Here is an 18,576-nt window from a genome sequence, read left to right on the forward strand (position 1 = left end):
AACAGGATAAGCAATAAAACCTGGAGATGATAGACCTGTGTTTCTCAAACCTGGTCCTCACCGCCCCCTGCCCTGCATGTTTTAGGTATTTCCCTTCTGCCACACACCTGAATTGTGTCTCTGGGTGATTAACAGGCTTCTGCAGTACTTGATGGTCATGCAATCATTTGAATCAGCTGTTCTGGAATAGAGGCACATCTAAAACATACCGAGCAGGGGGCCGTGAGGACTGGAGTTGAGAAACACTGACGGTACATGAGAATATGTTGTCTTTTTGTACGCATGTGCGTACAAAAAGACAACATAAATACTTTAGGTCAGTGGTCCCCAACCCTGGTCCTCAGGGACTGCTGTCCTGCTTGTTTTTGATGAGTCTGGACTCCAGCACATGACTGCATTACCTCATTTGCATTCCTGCAGATGCTGCAGAAGCCGGTTAATCACCTATTCATTTAATAGGTGATTTTAGGTGTGCAGCAGCAGGGAAATGCTTAAAACATGCAAGACAGTGGGCCTTGAGGACCAGGGTTGGAGACCACTGCTTTAGGTCATAATTTCAGTAAAAGTTTCAGCATGCGGCTGTAATAAACCTGCATTTATTTATTTCCAGCTCTTGTAAAAGCAGCCATCATCACTGAAACATTAGATGGGCAGAGTGGTCAAACCTCACTCTTTTTTCTTTTTTTTTAAATCTTGATTTATTGACAATCCATTAATTATGAAATCCTTCACTGGAGGAATTTTCACTTGATAGTGAACACATTCAGCAACACCATGAACTCCTTAAATATTTTAGGGGAGGTGGGTGGGGGGTTTCGCCCAGAGCACCAAACAGGCTAGGACCGCCTCTGCTTGTGCAAAGAAAAAAACATATACATGGCGATGGTGAGTGCTACACGCATGTGAATTGATTACAAGTGTAAATGTGCCGACCTTCTTGTTTAAAGTAAGATTCAGCATGTGTGACTGGCAGTCACCATGGAGTGTTGGAGAGCAGGAGCCATAAAAGATGAAGCTTAAAATAGTCTTTTTTTATTTTCTTTTTTGTCCACTTTTTATTTCAACTTGGGAACTGTGGCCATGTCTGGAGATAAACCTCTATAAGTAGGGAAGGAGCAGAAACATGGTTAATCTCTTCCTTTATATGCTACATCAGTTACAGACCAATGAACAGATAAACCACTGACAAATTCACATAAAATTAAAGATAAAATAATCCACACTAGTAGGAACAGAGTCTTACTTTGGACCAGGATGATATTACACACACACACACACACACACACACACACACACACACACACACACACACACACACATATATATATATATATATATATATATATATATATATATATATATATATATATATATATATATAGTGAGAGAGAGAGAGAGAGAGAGAGAGAGAGAGAGCTTCAATACGTCAGCACTTTACAAGAACATGCACATTTATAAATGCTTAAAGGGTTTTCCTGACTGTTAGCCCATATTATCAGGCAGTATTTGTAATTTTAAATATGGATTGTTTTTACTGCACACTTAGTTTTTCTTTCTTTTTTTCCTAGCTGTCTGTGATAAAATGTAAAACCTCTTTAGTCTGTTGAGGAGCTGCAGGCAGAGCCAGAATACAGTGGGGGGATCAGCAGCCTTTGTGTCAGCTTCAAACAAAAACACAGAGCAAGACTTGCATTCTGTTTCAGAGCCATTTCTGTTCATGTTGTTAGATTTCAGAACTATTTTAAAGAGAAACCAATTCAAAACTTCATAAGCCTTAAGTCAATCATTAACTGTAGCTTAGTTGACCTAATAAAATGACCATCTTGTGGTGTTTTATATGTGAGTCGATTAAGTTGCATGTTTTTGACCTAATGGTTTCTGAAACCACTTCTTAAGGCTTCGTCTTAGCAATGTTCCTGCACCACTACAGCTGATCCAAATGGTAAAGCTGAGTTACTTCCTCACCATCTCATTACATTTTGCAGAAGCTGGCTTAATATTCCAATTATTTTATTAAATGAATGATTAAGCCAGCTGGAGATAGGCACCAGCAACCCTCCCGACCCTAGTAAGGGAGGAGGGTGTACAGAAAATGGATGGATGGATGACTAAGCCATTTAATCATCCATTTATTTTATTAGGGTGTGTTAAATCAAGGAAGATCCTTCAGAACAACTGAGACTGTTCCAATGCTAACATCTTCACCAGGATTTACCTGGAAACATCTATAGCAATATTAATCTGTTAAGAAAGAAACAAATATTGTTGTCCCTCCTTAAATGAGAGCATGTTTAAAGCAGTAGAAAAGGTTCACAGTAAGTCTATATGTAGAATGAACGACTATACACTACACATGTTCATAGCTAAGTGGTCATGCTGAGTCAACAAACAGAGGACTGGGTGTCTCAGTGATAATAATAATAATAAAGTGCTGAGAGGTCACCAGAGAAGCTAATGGTACAAGTTTTCTAACTACTACATTGACAAACGAACAAAAGATGATGTCTCTGAAAATTCAGGTCTCAGTAAACTCGGTAACACTTTATTTGAAGGGGGGATGAATAAGACTGTCATGACACTTTCATAAACATGACATAACACCTGTCATGAGCATGAATTAGCCTTTATGAATATTTATGACTGTTGTCATAAAGCGTCATTCAGTAAATTATGACACTTTTAATACAAAGTTGACATTATTTAAAAAGTCTTTGTTATGACAACTTGATATTAACCAAGAAATCATTACTGTTTAAATTTTACCTTTAATAACATAAAGTTACCTAATTTTTAAAGTGCAATCAGTAATACTTTTAGAACAAATTGATATCAGTAATGATTTCTTGGTTCATGTCAAGTTGTCATAACAACGACATTTTGAATAATGTCAACTTTGTATTAAAAGTGTCACAATTTACCGAATGACGCTTTATGACAACAGTCATAAATATTCATAAAGGCTTATTCATGTTCATGACATGTGTTATGTCATGTTTATGACAGTGTCTTGTCAGTCTTATTCACCCCCCTTCAAATAAAGTGTTACCGTAAACTCTTATGGTATCCATTGAATGGTTATTAGTCCATGGACTCCTCTTGCTTGTCATCCCTGTTAGAACATGTACGGGGACACAAACAGGGTGACCTTGGTGAGGTAGCGGCCTAGCAGGGTGTTGTTCTCTAGCTCACTCATCTCCACCTCAGCCTCCAGTGTGGCCGGCCCGTTAATAGACGTCACAAGGAGAAGAGTCCCGGTCTGCCGACCTGAGCGCTGAACACTGAAGTGACCGCGACCACGGCCACCAGCCAGGCCAAACCGCAGCGTGTCTCCCAGCACACGGGCTGCAGACACCCGGAAGAGGACGCGAGGGGCAGACATATTGGACACCACAGCGAGAAAGTGGAAGGAGATGGAGTTTGGAGCTTGAGTGCAGGCTTTGTCCCCAAACATACATGGATTCCTCTCACAGCGCCTGGAGAAAAACAGACACCACATTCTCAGTTAAAGCATGTTTGTTAAATTCATTTAACAAACAAGCCCAAAGGCTTTCCTTGCCCTTCATTTCCCAACATTTTAAGGGTGTGACAGCAGGCAGATCTAGTTTTAAATTCTCATGTTGTTTAGTAAACAACAACAAAAAAAGTCTCATGGTGAAGTTTTCTGGCTGAGGACGATTAAAACAGAGGTATGCCAGAAAGAAGCCTTTTCAGTTTTGCAGTTAGTTATGTAAAGATGTAATGTATGGTTTACTCTGGTCTGGTGGAATTTTAACTAGGACCATGCGTTGATCAGATGAGACTGAGATTGCATTTTTAGCACAGTGGGTGGACACGCTGCAGAACAAAGTGTGAATATTCCAAAAGGCGACTCACTCACACCAGTGACAGATCCAACCTTTAGGGCAATGCTGTGATGCTGTGTTCTTACAAAGGCAATATGAACCACTTTGACGTGCGTGGCATGATAAAAAATTCTTTCCATATGAGGAGACTTTGATTGCTCACTGGTTGGCCACATTGACTTTATATTATGTGGACATTGTTGGTTTGTTTTATTGGTTGGCTGCTGTCTGGCAAACAAATTGTGAACATCTGGGAGTCTGGATGATTAAAAGGACAGTGTTATATATAATCTACTTTTTTAAGCATTACATCATGTTATAATGTTATTCCTTCATCGGAAACATATGAGTGTTGCATTGATTCTTGCATGCATGATTGAAAAATCCTTTAATCTCCCATGGCAATCACATTCAGCTTTGCAAAGCACTAGGGGCAACTGAGTGTTTTGCTGCTCCGCCTCGGACCTGCAGTTTCCAAGCTTCCCCCCACTCAGCTCCTTCAGACTAGCCAGCAGCAATTAGCAAACACCTGGTGGAACTAAGCATCAGCTGAGCTCATTATAGGAACTACTTCTCAGTGCAATGCTGGTAAAAACCTTGTTAAAGGGTTAATAGAGGGGCCATGCTGTGATGACTTCCTGAAGGTGGAGTATTGGAAAGAGCAGGATTTCCTTAAAGAGATAGAGACCCAATTAAATGTTTCTTTTAAGTCATGCTGCATTTATAACACCTGAAGGTAATAAAGTTACTTGATTGTGCTATAAAATGATACTGTGTGGCTCATAGTACTGACCCTTTAAAGGAAATGGCACACTGGTAAAGCCCGATGGATCCCCTGTCCTCTCAGGGAGAGTAATAGCAGCAGAGAAACCAGGCTGCGGGTTTGATCAATCTACTCCTTACTTCCCCTTCTTACTTGCTCTTCTTTCAAAAAGATTTACAAACATGCCCTGTGCTCCAGGTCCCCAGATACAGCAGTGGCAGGTTATGTTGAAGCATCGATTATGTGATATCAGAGAGAAATAAACTTTCCCTGAACTAAAGACTTACCTGAACTTGTTGTTCCTGCTAAAACAATGATCAGTTCAGCAGTCCAAATACAAGAAAAAAACTTCCGCCCATCAGTTTCTAACCGATGGGCGGTTAGAAACTTTTCTTTTGTGCAGGTCATGATTTATTTTACTAATAGATTGAAATGCTATTTAAACCTTTTTTTTGTAGAAAGGACCAAACTAGGCCACAGTAATTAATAAATAAGTCTACTTGGAATGCGGCATTTGCATTTATCCAGCTTCAGCTACTGTTGAAGATAAGTACAGACTTAAGTGAGGTCCCTTAATATGTGACTTTGCTTTAACAGCTAGGTTGTATTTAGGTATTTGCTGCCTCGTCATGCATGTGCAGCTCGATTATGATGCACTTTTATGTGTTTGTCCTGAAAAATCCCCCACTGACCTGTTGTTTTCAGAAGCTGTCTCTGGTGGTTGCACCATAACACTGTTCTTACCACAGTCATGATTTAGCAGTAGGAATAAATTGAAACTTTGAAAGTAGTAAACATCTCCGGTGTCAAAGATAGTTTGATGCCTTTGACCAATCAGGTTGGCTGGAGCCTGAGTCTCCAGCTCATGTTTGGCCAAACCTCAGTCTCCGCCCAGAATGGCTTGCAGAGCGGCTAAGTGCTGGGTGCAGAGGGGAAGTGGTTGACATGCAGGTTGAGCTCATTGTTTTCAAAGTGACAGTTCCCAGAGGTAAGAGACTTGTGGTTCTCTTTGTCTCTTTCTAATCCCTCATTTTCATTCCTTTCCTGCTGATGGCTGTGTCGTTGTGCTTGCCAAGTTATTTATTTCTTGTTTATCTCAAGACAATTAGTTTGTTAGCTTCTCATTAGAAGCCAAGCATTGTTTTATTTATGATGGTTGACAGGATTTACTGTCCATCAGATTCCTGAGCACAGCTGACTCCTGCAGGCAGGGTTTGGAAAATGTGTTAACAGATGAAGATTTAATGTAAGCCAGTAGGAGTCAACTTTGTTGAATCATTTGCAGAATGTATGAAAGTTGTGAAACCGTGCAAACATTGGCTTTAGACAAATCAACATTTATAACATTTACAGTACTTGCCTCAAAAAATACTGAGAGAATTTTGTGTTGAAGTTAATTTACAGTTAAAGCCCAAAATATTCAGATCTCAAGCAGATTTAAATGAAAAAAATGTCTTCAATTCAACAATTATTTTTGTTGAATTATTGTTTTTGAGGCATCTCAAAAAAAATAATAAAATAATATAAAATATTACAATTGCCATCTTGTTGGTTTTCCCACTGGCGTTGCGGCAAATTATGATGATCTCAAGCAGTTTGAGGATGTAGGGTCTCATTACCATCACCCTAATCTACACAGATCCACTCACACATTGTCTCTACTGATTACTCTGCCTACACTGCATTTTGAAACAGTGATTAATAAACCGAACTAAGAAGTAGAAGTAGTTTTAGTGCAACAGACATTTCACTTCTAAGTGAGTAATATTTTGAGCTAACATTATTTCTAAATGAGTTTCTGGTTACTCTACTCAGTCCTAGTTACTTCACTGAATAAAAACCAAGTGTGTTTTAGTCAAAAACGCACAGACATGAAACATTTCTAGGACAGCTTCATCCTATCTGCTGAGCCAGCCACATTTGGAGGTCAAACAAAACCTCCAAAAATAAACTTCCTGGACAAATAAAGGTGACCACCTGGATTTAACTAGTAAATAGACACGAGTCTTTAGTGAGGATAACTACTGCAGCAGCAAATCTGTTAACATCAGCTGATGCAATGAGTAGCTTCTTTGTCAGCAATGTTGAAAGACATCAATCTGTTCATGAAGTGTCAGATCATTGGCATGCATCAGGCAGGAGATTACAGAAACCACTAACATTGGGTTAAGAATGGTCCGACGCTTTATTTAAAACTGGAAGGGAAGTGGAGAACCATCGTATCATTACTGTTTAAACGTAACCTTTAATAACATAAAGTTACCTAATTTTTAAAGTGCAATCAGTAATACTTTTATAACAAATTTATATCAGTAATGATTTCTTGGTTAATGTCAAGTTGTCATAACAAAGACATTTTGAATAATGCCAGCTTTGTATTAAAAGTGTCATAATTTACCGAATGACGCTTTATGACAACAGTCATAAATATTCATGAAGGCTTATTCATGTTCATGACATGTGTTATGTCATGTTAATGAAAGTGTCATGACAGTCTTATTCACCCCTCTTCAAATAAAGTGTTACCCATTGTTTTAACATATAAAGCTCTGGAAAAAATTAAGAAACCTCTTAAAATAATCAGTTTCTCTGATTTCACTTTTTATATGTTTGAGTAAAAAAAAAACATTGTTGTTTTATTCTATGGACTAATGAGAACATGTTTCCGAAATTCCAAGCACAAATGTAATATTTATCTGCAGAAAATGAAAAATTATCAAAATAATAAAAGAGATGCAGCACTTTCAGACCTCAAATAATGCAAAGAAAACAAGTTCATGTTCATTTAAAACTAAAACATGAACTAATGTTTTAACTCAGGAAGAGTTCAGAAATCAATATTTGGTGGAACAACCAGGAGGTTTTTAATGGTGTTCAGTGCAGTGGTCTCTTCATTTTTTCCAGATCTGTTTATGTACATTACCTTTTGTAAGTATCAGTTTTCTTGTATTTGGAAATCTATATTTCTTCTGCCTGAATTTGGTATGTTGAAATTATGGATAATTTCTTTATTTTATTCTTTAAAAGTACTAGAATTTGTCCATAACTTTCATATTTTTGTCAACCTGATTACATAAATTTGTACAAATAAAATAAAATATCATAGTAAAACACTTGATGTGCGCCTTTTTACCAAACATTTTCTTACTCTTTATTGAATATTACCTGAGTATTTTTTTCAGAATAATTTTTTATGTAGTCAGGTAAAAATACATAAGTAATTCTGTTCTTTCTTGAGAGCAACTTTTGATGACTCTTGAATATTACTTGAGCTCAAAAGCTTATTGGTTCCTCTCCTCCTGGCTGCAAATAACATGAACTAAGCAGTCTTGGGAGTTTCAGGTAGAGTAGGTGAATGTAGGTGATGTTTGTCCTTACATGGGAGACGTCTTGATGTATGTGGCGTTTTTTGTCTTGGGACACTTCACTGTCACGCACTTAAAACCTCCAAATGTGTTCACACACAGCCGGTCTGCCGTGCAGTTGTGTGAAAGGTTTTCACACTCGTCAATATCTAAAAGGGAAATGCGAGAAGTGAGACAAGCATGGATAAAAACATCGGTTCCAGTTCGCAGTTCCTTCAGAGTTTCTCTCCTTCAATTTAGATCCGTCTGACATGCCAGAATCAAACAAGCAGCTTGTTACCAGGAACCCTGTAGAGCTGAACAACTGAATACTGATGCTGGCAGTCAGCTATTGTGATTCAGCTGCTGACCTGTGCAGCTGCGACCGTCTCTGGACAAGCTGTAGCCAGGCGGGCAAACACAGTGGAAGCTTCCAGGTGTGTTCACACACTGATGGATGCAGAGACGGCCAGGTTGCGCGAGGGGGAAAAGATGACACTCGTCAATATCTGAAACACACACACACGCACGCACGCACACACGCATGGACACGCACACACACACACACACACACACACACACACACACACACACACACACACACACACACACACACACACACACACACACACACACACACACAAAAGCCTGTTGTGGATTCCACAGACTGATTGATATTGAAAATTGTGAAAATTGTCTTTTTTTTTTAAGAAGGAAACTCTTTCTGAGGAGCAGCCGTACCTGTGCAGATGTTATTGTCCCGGCCTGATATAGTGAAACCAACATCACACGTACAGTGGGTCGAGCCCAGGAAATGTGTGCAGTTAGAAGGCCGGACAGAGGAGGAGGGCGAGGAGGGTGTTGGGGATGAAGCCAAAGAAGATGAGGTTGTTGTGGAGGAGGCAGATAAGGCAGCGAAGGAGGACGCAGCTGAAGAGAAGGAAGCCAAGGAGTTGGCGGTGCTGTTAAGACCTAAAGAGACACCATGAGAACAAAGAAATGACAAAGTACCGATCCTCCATCCTCCATCGTTATTTTATTTTATTTTATTTTATTTTATTTATGTGTGTGACTCACTTCTGCACATGGGTTGTTGTCCACTCCACTTCAGAGACTCTAGACACACTCGGGTTCGTGGGCCTATCAACTCATAGCCGGGCTTACAGAGGAAGTGGACCTCGTGTCCCATAGCAAACACTCTGCCCAGTCGGCGTCCGTTAGCCAGGGGGTCAGGCTTAGGGCAGGACGCTGGAAACAAACCAGGAGGGTTTCACTGACATTGGTTCACAAAGCTTCACAACCTTCTGAATGTTCTGTTTAGCTTCTGCACCGCATTGGTCATTTAGATTTATATGGAAATTTTAAATCACTGCGTTGCAGCATCAGTCTGGTATTTACATGGACTTTTATTCATAAAAAAGAGACAATTTTACTGCATTTTGGCTCAGATGTAGCTTGCGAACAGACAAAAAACGCATATTTGGACCCCTAAGCTAACAGGATTTACCGGCTTATTTAAACAAGAGAGACTGGATTTACCAAAATAACCAGAGGGCCATGGTCAAAATGAAGAAGAAAGTAAAAAACAGAGATCAAATACTCAATTTAGACCAGGGTAAAAACTGCAGATAATATACAAGCTAAATTAATTCAAAGCAAGAAATTTAATTATATGAAAGCAAAATATTTTAAAATGACATCATTAACAAGTTGTTGATGTAATCATAGTTTGTGTTTTATATATTATATATTTTGGTAGTGTCAGGTTATTTATTGAAAAAAGGTAAATATTCAAAAAAAAATTTATTGAATCATTTTTCAGACTGGGATTTCTAAGTGACTGGAATCACCTCAGCTCTTTTGGATGTTGGTACAAACTGTTGGAGGAAATTGTTTGGTTTTTTTGTCATTGTTTACGTCTTTTGAATGTCTGGTGAACAGATGATAAGAGAGACCACGTCTCCTGTAGCTTCTTCCTGCATTTTTACCCATTTTAAAGAAGGCCATGGTGCTGTTGTGTAGGGCATTTATCTTCTTCCTGAGGGAACGCAGGCCTTGCTGGTACGATGTCTCATGTAGCGCTAACATCTTCTCAACCTGCCGCAGGGAGTTCAGTAGATCATGGGTGGATGGACACTCCTGTGGACAGGATAAAGACACTTCAGAGGACAAACTCTACTCAGAAGTAAGAAAGCTACAGGGAATCTGTAAAAGCCCTTATCAGCCAGCATGTATGCACATCCAGAAATGTTAATAAAATATAAAAAAATTCTAAAGTGTCACCACTTTAGAAATTCTTTGAAGTTCTCTGTACACAGTTTTATCTCAGATTGAATGAAGACTCATTTGAACACTTTGGAGAAACAAACATCTGGTTCTAATAGCCAACCAGCATGTAGGCTGTTCTTAGTGAATGGATGTAAAAGTTAGTGTGTGTGACTGTGTGGATTATTAGCCCTGGCTCATCTGCAAATATGTGAAGGCAAACCACTGATGGAAAGGTGAATATTACTGTGGAGTGACTGTGGCTCAGTATCTGTCCTCCAAACAAAATTTCCTCACACACACACGCACACATACACACACGCACACGCACGCATGCACGCACGCACGCACGCACGCACGCACGCACGCACGCACACACACACACAACCTGATTCCATGTTCCCTACCAATCAGTGGTATGAATGTGCACTGAGAAAAGAAAATAATTGAACCAACTTAATTGAATTTCTTCGGTAACAAGTAATCCAATTAAGTTTATCCAACTTAATCTATTAAATTGGTTTAACTCGGCAAATTTAAATCGGTCTTACTGAAATCATTTAGTTTATTTCAAATAAAGAAGTAAACTAATAATGAGTTGTGTTCTACCCCTGCACCAACACAACACCCTGATTGGTATAGGACCTGTCTCTGGTGAAGCTTGTGTCATGACGTCAGATGTCAGGATACGAACACAACATTGAACTTAATTGTTTCAAGTAAAGTCAAAGTAAAAGTTCCTTTAGGTTAAAAATATGTGACATTTAAGTTAATTCAACACAAAAAATGTAAGCTATCAACCCAAAAGAATTAAGTGAGATTAATGTAAATAAGTCCATAACATGAACTACAGCCCAAATACACTTTTTATAGTATGTCAATATATTTGGATGAATGTAGCTCTTCAGTAGTGAGTATGATTAAAAAGTGCTGTAAAAATTATTTTGCTAGGATAATGATAGATTTCAATCTACATAACTTCCAGAAGTGTAGCTTCATGCCTATAAAGTGTGTGATTTGCTTTGCCTTCGTTGCCTTCCATAAATGTGTGTATATGAAAATGTTTGGAGCATCATGAAGGAAATTAAACACCAGAGAGTCCAATGAGAGGGGGAGATAAATTAACTTATTCTCATGATCATAAATTCATGTCAAGATAAATATTGTCAGAAATCACATAATATATTGAATAAAATATTTCACGTAATATTTAAAAATTGGATTTAAATGAAATAATCATTGCATAAGAGTGAAGATTAAACCTGGTCTTCCATCAACAATAGCTTTAGTCATATTCTGATGCAAAAAGCAGAAATGAGTTCGACTGAACTTGTAACAGGAAGTAAAGCCTCAAACTATTTGAAAAAAATTATGGAGAGAGCCTTTAGGAATTTTTCGAAAATATTGTCAAGTAGCTTTTGACCACATTGGGTTTATGAAACAGACTATAGGTTTTATAGATAGAGATATTTGTTAGAGAACTGACTTGTTTTACTTAAGTAGATTTAGTGTTCAAAACCAAAGCAGATGAAAAACATGTGCATCGAGTGTATCAATATTCAGAAAACATATTTCTCAAAGGTAAAATTGTACCCAGGATCAGAACTCTAGTTCTAGAAATGTGTGTGTTATTCTTTTTGCAGACAAAGGGCTATCTCACACTGCTGGCTCTTTATCTCCAACATGATGCAGGTAGGAGGTTGTTACATAAAGGTGAGGTTTTCATAGCTACAGTAACATCTGGGTGTAAATAGTAGCAGACATCATCCTGGCAGGTGAAACACTGAAACCCTGCAGCCATGAACCTCTGGGTCTGACGTCTGCTGGGATTCTTCTCTGCTGGTTGTGGGAGTGAAGATGAAGCAGAGAGGAGCTGAGCTGTGTATGGCGGGCTGCTCTAAACGCAGATGACCCCCTGCTGCTTGAAGACGTACTTTTTACAATGGAAATGCAACAGTTGTTCATTTGAACACACTTTACTCATGTCTGATCTCACAGTAGATTATTGGTAAATCGACTAAGTTATTTAGAATTTTTCTAGTGTGAGTACTTCACACTCAGTGTTTTGCTCATTCAAATGTGAACAGAACTGCACTCAAACCAGCAACTTCCAGTAACCTGTCATCAGTCAGTTTGGCTTCAATTCAAATCAGTTTGACTTAGATCTACGTCTAAGAAACAATGAAACAATTCTTCCAAAAAGAATTATCAGCATCCAACATGGCAGTTGAAGAAAGAACTCTGAAGAGGTTAAATGAGAAATCAAAGAAGTAGTCGCCTGTTTGGAAGTCTTCTTTACTCACCTGAGCAGAAACCAGCCCGAAGTGATGAAGACTCATCATTAGAACCATGACCTGAACGACCTTCATATTCAACACAAACTCCATCATCACACTCATAAACTGGATCCAGATCTTGATGAACTCAGGGATCTGCAGATCAGCTCTGTGCGTCCGGCTCCTGCAGAGTTTCTCCCAAACTGCCAAACTTTGTTCTAGTGATGATGCCAAATTTCTCCTCCCTGGACTGACAGCCCCTCCTCCGCCTCCTCCGCCTCTAACCACCTCGCTGTCCAAAACTTCCTAGCTGGGAGGAGAATGAAGAGGACTGAGGCGACCACATCTGGAACACGCTTGGCTGCTTTTTTAGATTCATCATTGTCCCCTCAATTAGTCTTAGCCTAAATTAGCCTAAATTAGAAGGAAAAGTCAACTGCTTGTGGTGCCTTTTAATCATCACTAGCCAAACAAAGCAGTTACAAAGCTGACTATTTAAGTTTCATTTTCCTGCTCTTGTACTCTAATCACTGCAGCTATAAAACTTCACTTTAATTTTCAAATCCTGAACCCGCTGCCCAGCAGTCGAGTATATAATGGGCTCCTAATAACAGAGTAGAGACTGAAGGCTCAGGCAGAGGTTACTACCCTTCAGTCAACACTCCACCCAACACCCTCACCCCAAATTGGAGTTTTGGGCCAAAGTCATAAAAAATAGATTAACAGATCTTTTACAAAAACAAAAAGCGCTGCTACTGAGAAATCCTGGAAATGGCTAGAGAAAGTTAGATAGTAGAGAAAAGTAGATTTACTTTTCAGTGCTCTCTTCAGCCAGAGCACCAAAGCAAGAGGTCAGAATCTACCACATCACACAGAATGCAGGATGCAGGCTAGCTAAAGAGGCAGATGCTGAAGCAGTGCAGTACACACAGTTAAAGGAGTGTGGCTGTTAGGAACACACACAGGGATGGTAAAGACTGAAACCCTCATCATACCTTCCAAACAAAGACCGGAAGGCAGGAAAACGCTTCTCAGCTCCTGAATGTGACATTAATGGATGGATGTTAACAAGTAGATTAAAACATCCATCCATTTTCTGTACACCTCTGCACTTGTCCCTTATTGGAGGGTTGCTGGTGCCTATCTTCAGCTAACGTTCCGGGCGAGAGGCAGGGTACACTCTGGACAGGTCGCCAGTCTGTCGCAGGGCAACACAGAGACAGACAGGACAAACAACCATGCACATGAATTGTCCCTATTCTCTAAATAGGGACAATTTAGAGAAACCAATTAACCTGACAGTCATGTTTTTGAACTGTGGGAGGAAGCTGGAGTACCCAGAGAGAACCCAACATGCAAACTCCATGCAAAAAGACCCCAGGCCTGAATCAAACCCAGAGCATTCTTGCTGCAAGGCAACAGCTCTACCAACTGCGCCACTGTGCAGCCCAGCTTAAAAACATCAAAGATTAAATGCAGTTTATTTATATAGTGCCAATTCTTATCAAATATTGACTCAAAGTACTTATAAATAACAACAAAAATGTTATACACACAAATTCAACTTAATAGTAAAATCAACTAACTATGAGAACTTCAGTTGTTATAAAAATACAATATATATAAAATATGACTTAAAAGAAACTTTACTACGTGATTTAATGCTTTGAAATTGGACCTGTGTCTTTTTAAAAACTCCTATTCTTCCTGAAACTGATTAACAGTTCTACAAGGTGTTTGCTAATTGCTGCTGGCTAGTCTGAAGGAGCTGAATGGGTGGATAGTGGGGAAGGTCTGCTCTGTGAGGCGGAAACCTGGAAACCTAGAAGCTGCAACTTTGAGGAGGAGCTGCGCCTTGGAGGCAGGGCTAGGTCTATCTAGGCCTTTTGCACAGCTGAATGGTTGCCGTGGAGATGAAAGGATTTCTCAAACATGCATAAAAGAGTCAAGACAACATTCCAGGTATGTTTATAATGAGGGAATAACATTATGACATGATGTAAACTTCAAAAAAGTCAATTTTACCTGATACCGGCCCTTTAAATAAAGCTGGGTTTCTATTCTCCCTGAGGAAACCCAGCAGATTGCAGGATTCCCTCTTCCTGAATGAGCATGTAGTGACAGTGGACAATCGCTTGCATTGTGTTGTTGTTGCCTTTGTAGTGTAGAGTCACAAGGTTAGGCTCATGAATAATATTCAACATGCCCCAAAAAGAAGCAGCTCACTGACAGCATCCTAGAAATTTCACCCAGAGGATGTTACCCCTTTAAGGTACTCAAGTTATATATGTATGACATCTGACATGGAATTTAAAGTTTATGAATAATTTATCATATTTAAAAATATACCTAAAAACATTCCTACTAAAAAAGAGTGAGGGAAATAAATCTAATCGGGAGCTGAGGTTACCATAGCAGAAGAGCAAACATAGTAAAACAAAATAACAGCCCTAAGATATGCAGACACTTGGTGAAACAATGCAAAACTCAGGAAGCTCAGCAATCAGAAGAGGACGCCACCTCCATGAAACCACCAGCACCACCAACAGCCCTGTGCAACTGGAAAGGAAATAACACAACTAGAGGAGTTACAAACCACCAAACCAAATAGAGGAAAATAGAATAGGCATGTCCCAATGTAATAATTCAACAAAATATATCAAAAAACTGCTTAAAATTAGGAATCAGAACAAATGCCAGCCCAAACAAATAACTAAGTTATATACAAAAATATTCTCAACTTAAGAAAATTGGATGAGCTGCAAACACAAAATCAATAATATAATTATAATAGTAATCAAAAGTGTCAGTTAATATATGTTCCCATACTGCCATAGTTCCCATACTGCCACAGTATGGGCAGTATGGGAAGGCAAGGCAGTGAGTGGAGTCTGCGAGGTTGTCTGTGTGGTTGGTGTTTCTCTACCTTACCTTAGGTCTCCACCAGAGGGATCGGTGAAGCTCAGAAGCTGCTGCTCTCCACTAGAGGGCAGTGTCTGTAGGTCTGCTTCTGGACACATGAGGTGGCTCTCAGTCCTTTTGACGCCTGAGTGTCTGTGTTATAACTCAAAGCCCTCTGCCTGCCATACCTCACTTGTGTTTCATGTGTGTCAGAACTGTGTTGATTGGCCTCTCCAAATTGAATGTGTGTGTGCGTGGTTGTTTGTCTCTGCTGGAGATAAGCACTTGGATATTTGCCAAACAAAAACTACCAAAACTGATAATTTCCTAATAAAAAAAAAAAAAAAAACGAAAGAAAGAATTTATTCAAAAAGTCAATTCCAGCTATGTAACTATGCTTGTATCTATTATAAGATCAGCATATAATTACCATACAGGGAGGAAATAAAATAGAAAGAAAAGAAAACATTGCCTCCATGCATGTTGGAGCAACACCTGGGTTCTACATGCTGCAAGCCTTAAACTGACTTGATTTTCTGTCTCAGCTGTACCTCATTTCTGTCGTTTTCTAGGAAACAGGTTGCAGAAGGTTCCTCAAGCCCTTTGAGGATTTTAAATTCTCCAATGCAAATGATCTCAGATCCTGTAGCTCTTCTCTTTTAGTAAACAAAGCTGAAGCATAATCTGTTACACGGTTGATTCATAACTGTGCACACTGTATTTTGTGCGTACATCCGGATTTGCCAAACAAAACGACAACAACAAAGAGGCGGGGTTTTCGGGGGACAGAAAAACCTGAATGTAGCAAGACACGATATCGCTAAAATACAAATTTGACAGCAGAGAAAGCTGTCTGCCATTGTTAGAGCTTCAGTTCCCTCTGTGGGTGCTGTAGGAGAAGGGGCTCATCAGCAGAGGGAGATTAAACTTCTGTGCTGGGTTCTGGATGGTGAACACAGTCTGAAAAAAAAAACAAAAAAACAAACAAAACAGAAACAACAAAAGTAGAGGAAGAATCGATGAATTATAAGACCACTTAGTCAGCTCTGTACAAACAAACCTTCTCATATTGACCTAGTTCTTAAAGGGTATTATGTATTTTCCAGTCACATTGTGCTATTTCATAGCACAGTCATGTAACTATGCTACTACCTTCAGTTAATGTAAAGATGCTCTGTCTCTTTAAGAAGCTTCCATTATAGTCATCATTGATGACTGCCTTTGGAACGTCATCACAACAATGTTGCTCTATTATGCTGTCTACAAACCGAGCTAAGCAGATTCACAGTTGCACCAGGTGTTTGCTAAGTGCTGCTGCTGCTAGTCTGAAGGAGCTGAGTGTGCAAAGCGTGGAGGAGGGCTGCTCTGTGAGGCTGAAGCTGAACGCCATCTCCAAAGAGGAGCTTTGTGCAAACAGTAGGTTTATCCGTTTGATGATGTCATTTTTAAATATCAAATGATTGATGTTTTCATCCATTACTGAGTGCTTGAGTCACCTTTCCAAATACCTTTTTACTCTATATTAGTAATTACCTGGTTGACTACTTTTTGCTTTTACTTGAGTAAGAATATGTTGGAGTATTGCTACTCTTACTTCAGATATTTTTGGGTACTCTATCCACCTCAGCTTAGTACAGATCAATGTTTTGTGTGGTAGTAATAAAAGTTACAATGAAGAAAAATACTGAGGTAGAAGTTCAATTAAAGTCTTAAGACAAGCTGAACATGGGAGGCAAAAACAGAACTTTAGCTTCACTCACAACACAACTATAATCAGAGGTTTAAAAGTGGCTAAACAATCATGTTTGTGACATCAAGAGCAAAAACAACAATACTGCCCAGGCCTGTTTTATGACTGTTGACTGCCTGTCGCTCCTGAACACACTTAGACACACACACATCCAGAAGACTGGACAAGCTTAACATGGCTTCACTCTGGTTACCGTGCTCTCCAGTGCTGTTAGAGTCTTTAATGCAGCTCCGTTTTTGAAATTGTTTTATTATAAATCTTTGGCAAATTGATTTTGTCTTAAACATCCCAAACAGGCTGCCTTGTTATGCTGCCCATCTTTAGAGAAATGTCGTCTGTTTTACTCCTGAATTACTACTAGATTACTAATTCCTGAATTACTAATTCTTCAAATCAATTGGGCAAATTTTCTCAGGCCCTATGCCAAAAGACAGAAAGAAAGAAAAAAGAAAGAAAGGAAGGAAGGAAGGAAAACACCACTCAGGCTTAATTTTTTATTATTGTTTTGGTCTCTGTTAAAAAACAAAAAGCTTTAGGCAACAGTTTTTTCAACCGAGACGGTTGTGATAGTTCTTCTGAGTCCTTGGCTTTTGGCAGCAAGGAGTTGGTCATATCCCCAGTCTCTGAATAGTTCAAGATTTAAACATTTTTTTAACATTTTTCTAAGCACACTCACAAAGTCACAGAATCCTCAGTGCTCATCAATATAAAACACTGAAAACTCAGAACCTCTTTTATTAAATATCAATCCTATCTGGTTTCACAACCAACAGAGGTTAAACAGCTCCATGAGTAATTTCCTCCCAGCATACTCTGACCTTACCATGTCCCCTTGATGAAGTTATCTATCACATGTTGAAAGGTCAGAGTGTCATTGTCTTGGTTGAGGCAATTCATTCTACAGACAGAACCGCACACAGGGAGTTCAATACTTATTTTCCCATTAAATATAAAAATACAAAATTTATGCCACAGTAGCTCATCCAAAATGCTGCTACCAGACTGCTGACCAGCTCCAGAACATGGTCTTCCTGTTTGTGAAGGGATAGGTATTGGGCCTATATAAATTTTAGAGTAAACCCTAAAACCCTCAGCATTGAGTTAATAAGCCATCAATGCTGCCAGGCTCAGAACAAAGCAACAGGATGCAACATTTAGTTTCAATACTCCTCTGGTCTGGAATCAACTTCCTGAAATCAAAAGATCTGCTCTTTCTTTTTTTTTAAAATCTAGATTGAAATGAGTAGTTTTTTTGTTTGTTTAAAGCAATTTTACAGACAAGACCAAATTCTATTTTCACAGTTTTTTAACAGCTTTTTCTTTATCATTGTAAACTTTAATATATATATATATATATATATATATATATATATATATATATATATATATATATATATATACATAAAAGAAATATATGTATATCTGTGTCTCTCTT

At 38.9% G+C, this 18,576-nt stretch overlaps 2 protein-coding genes across 2 annotated transcripts in view; both read right to left on the bottom strand.

Moving 5' to 3' along the window:
- Nucleotides 1-1,869: 1,869 nt before the first annotated feature.
- LOC106939784 (fibulin-7-like) lies at nt 1,870-13,630 on the bottom strand. The gene is made up of 8 exons (XM_015022327.1): nt 12,518-13,630; nt 9,938-10,088; nt 9,027-9,197; nt 8,691-8,921; nt 8,321-8,458; nt 7,984-8,119; nt 3,054-3,473; nt 1,870-2,530 (listed from the first exon to the last, which is right to left on the bottom strand). Exons 1-7 carry the CDS (start codon nt 12,611-12,613, stop codon nt 3,113-3,115), a joined length of 1,284 nt encoding a protein of 427 aa, XP_014877813.1. The 5' UTR covers nt 12,614-13,630; the 3' UTR covers nt 1,870-2,530; nt 3,054-3,112.
- A 2,134-nt stretch (nt 13,631-15,764) lies between these two features.
- The window catches only part of LOC106939785 (5-hydroxyisourate hydrolase-like), a 7,894-nt gene continuing 5,082 nt past the window's right edge, over nt 15,765-18,576 (bottom strand). The window contains exon 4 of the mRNA XM_015022328.1: nt 15,765-16,351. Within this exon, the coding sequence (XP_014877814.1) occupies nt 16,262-16,351 (90 nt within the window). The 3' untranslated portion in view covers nt 15,765-16,261. The remainder of the gene's footprint in view (nt 16,352-18,576) is intronic.

This window comes from Poecilia latipinna, unplaced genomic scaffold (genome assembly GCF_001443285.1).
Source record: "Poecilia latipinna isolate Pla-1442-1.1 unplaced genomic scaffold, P_latipinna-1.0 Scaffold2982, whole genome shotgun sequence".
Lineage (NCBI taxonomy): Eukaryota > Metazoa > Chordata > Actinopteri > Cyprinodontiformes > Poeciliidae > Poecilia > Poecilia latipinna.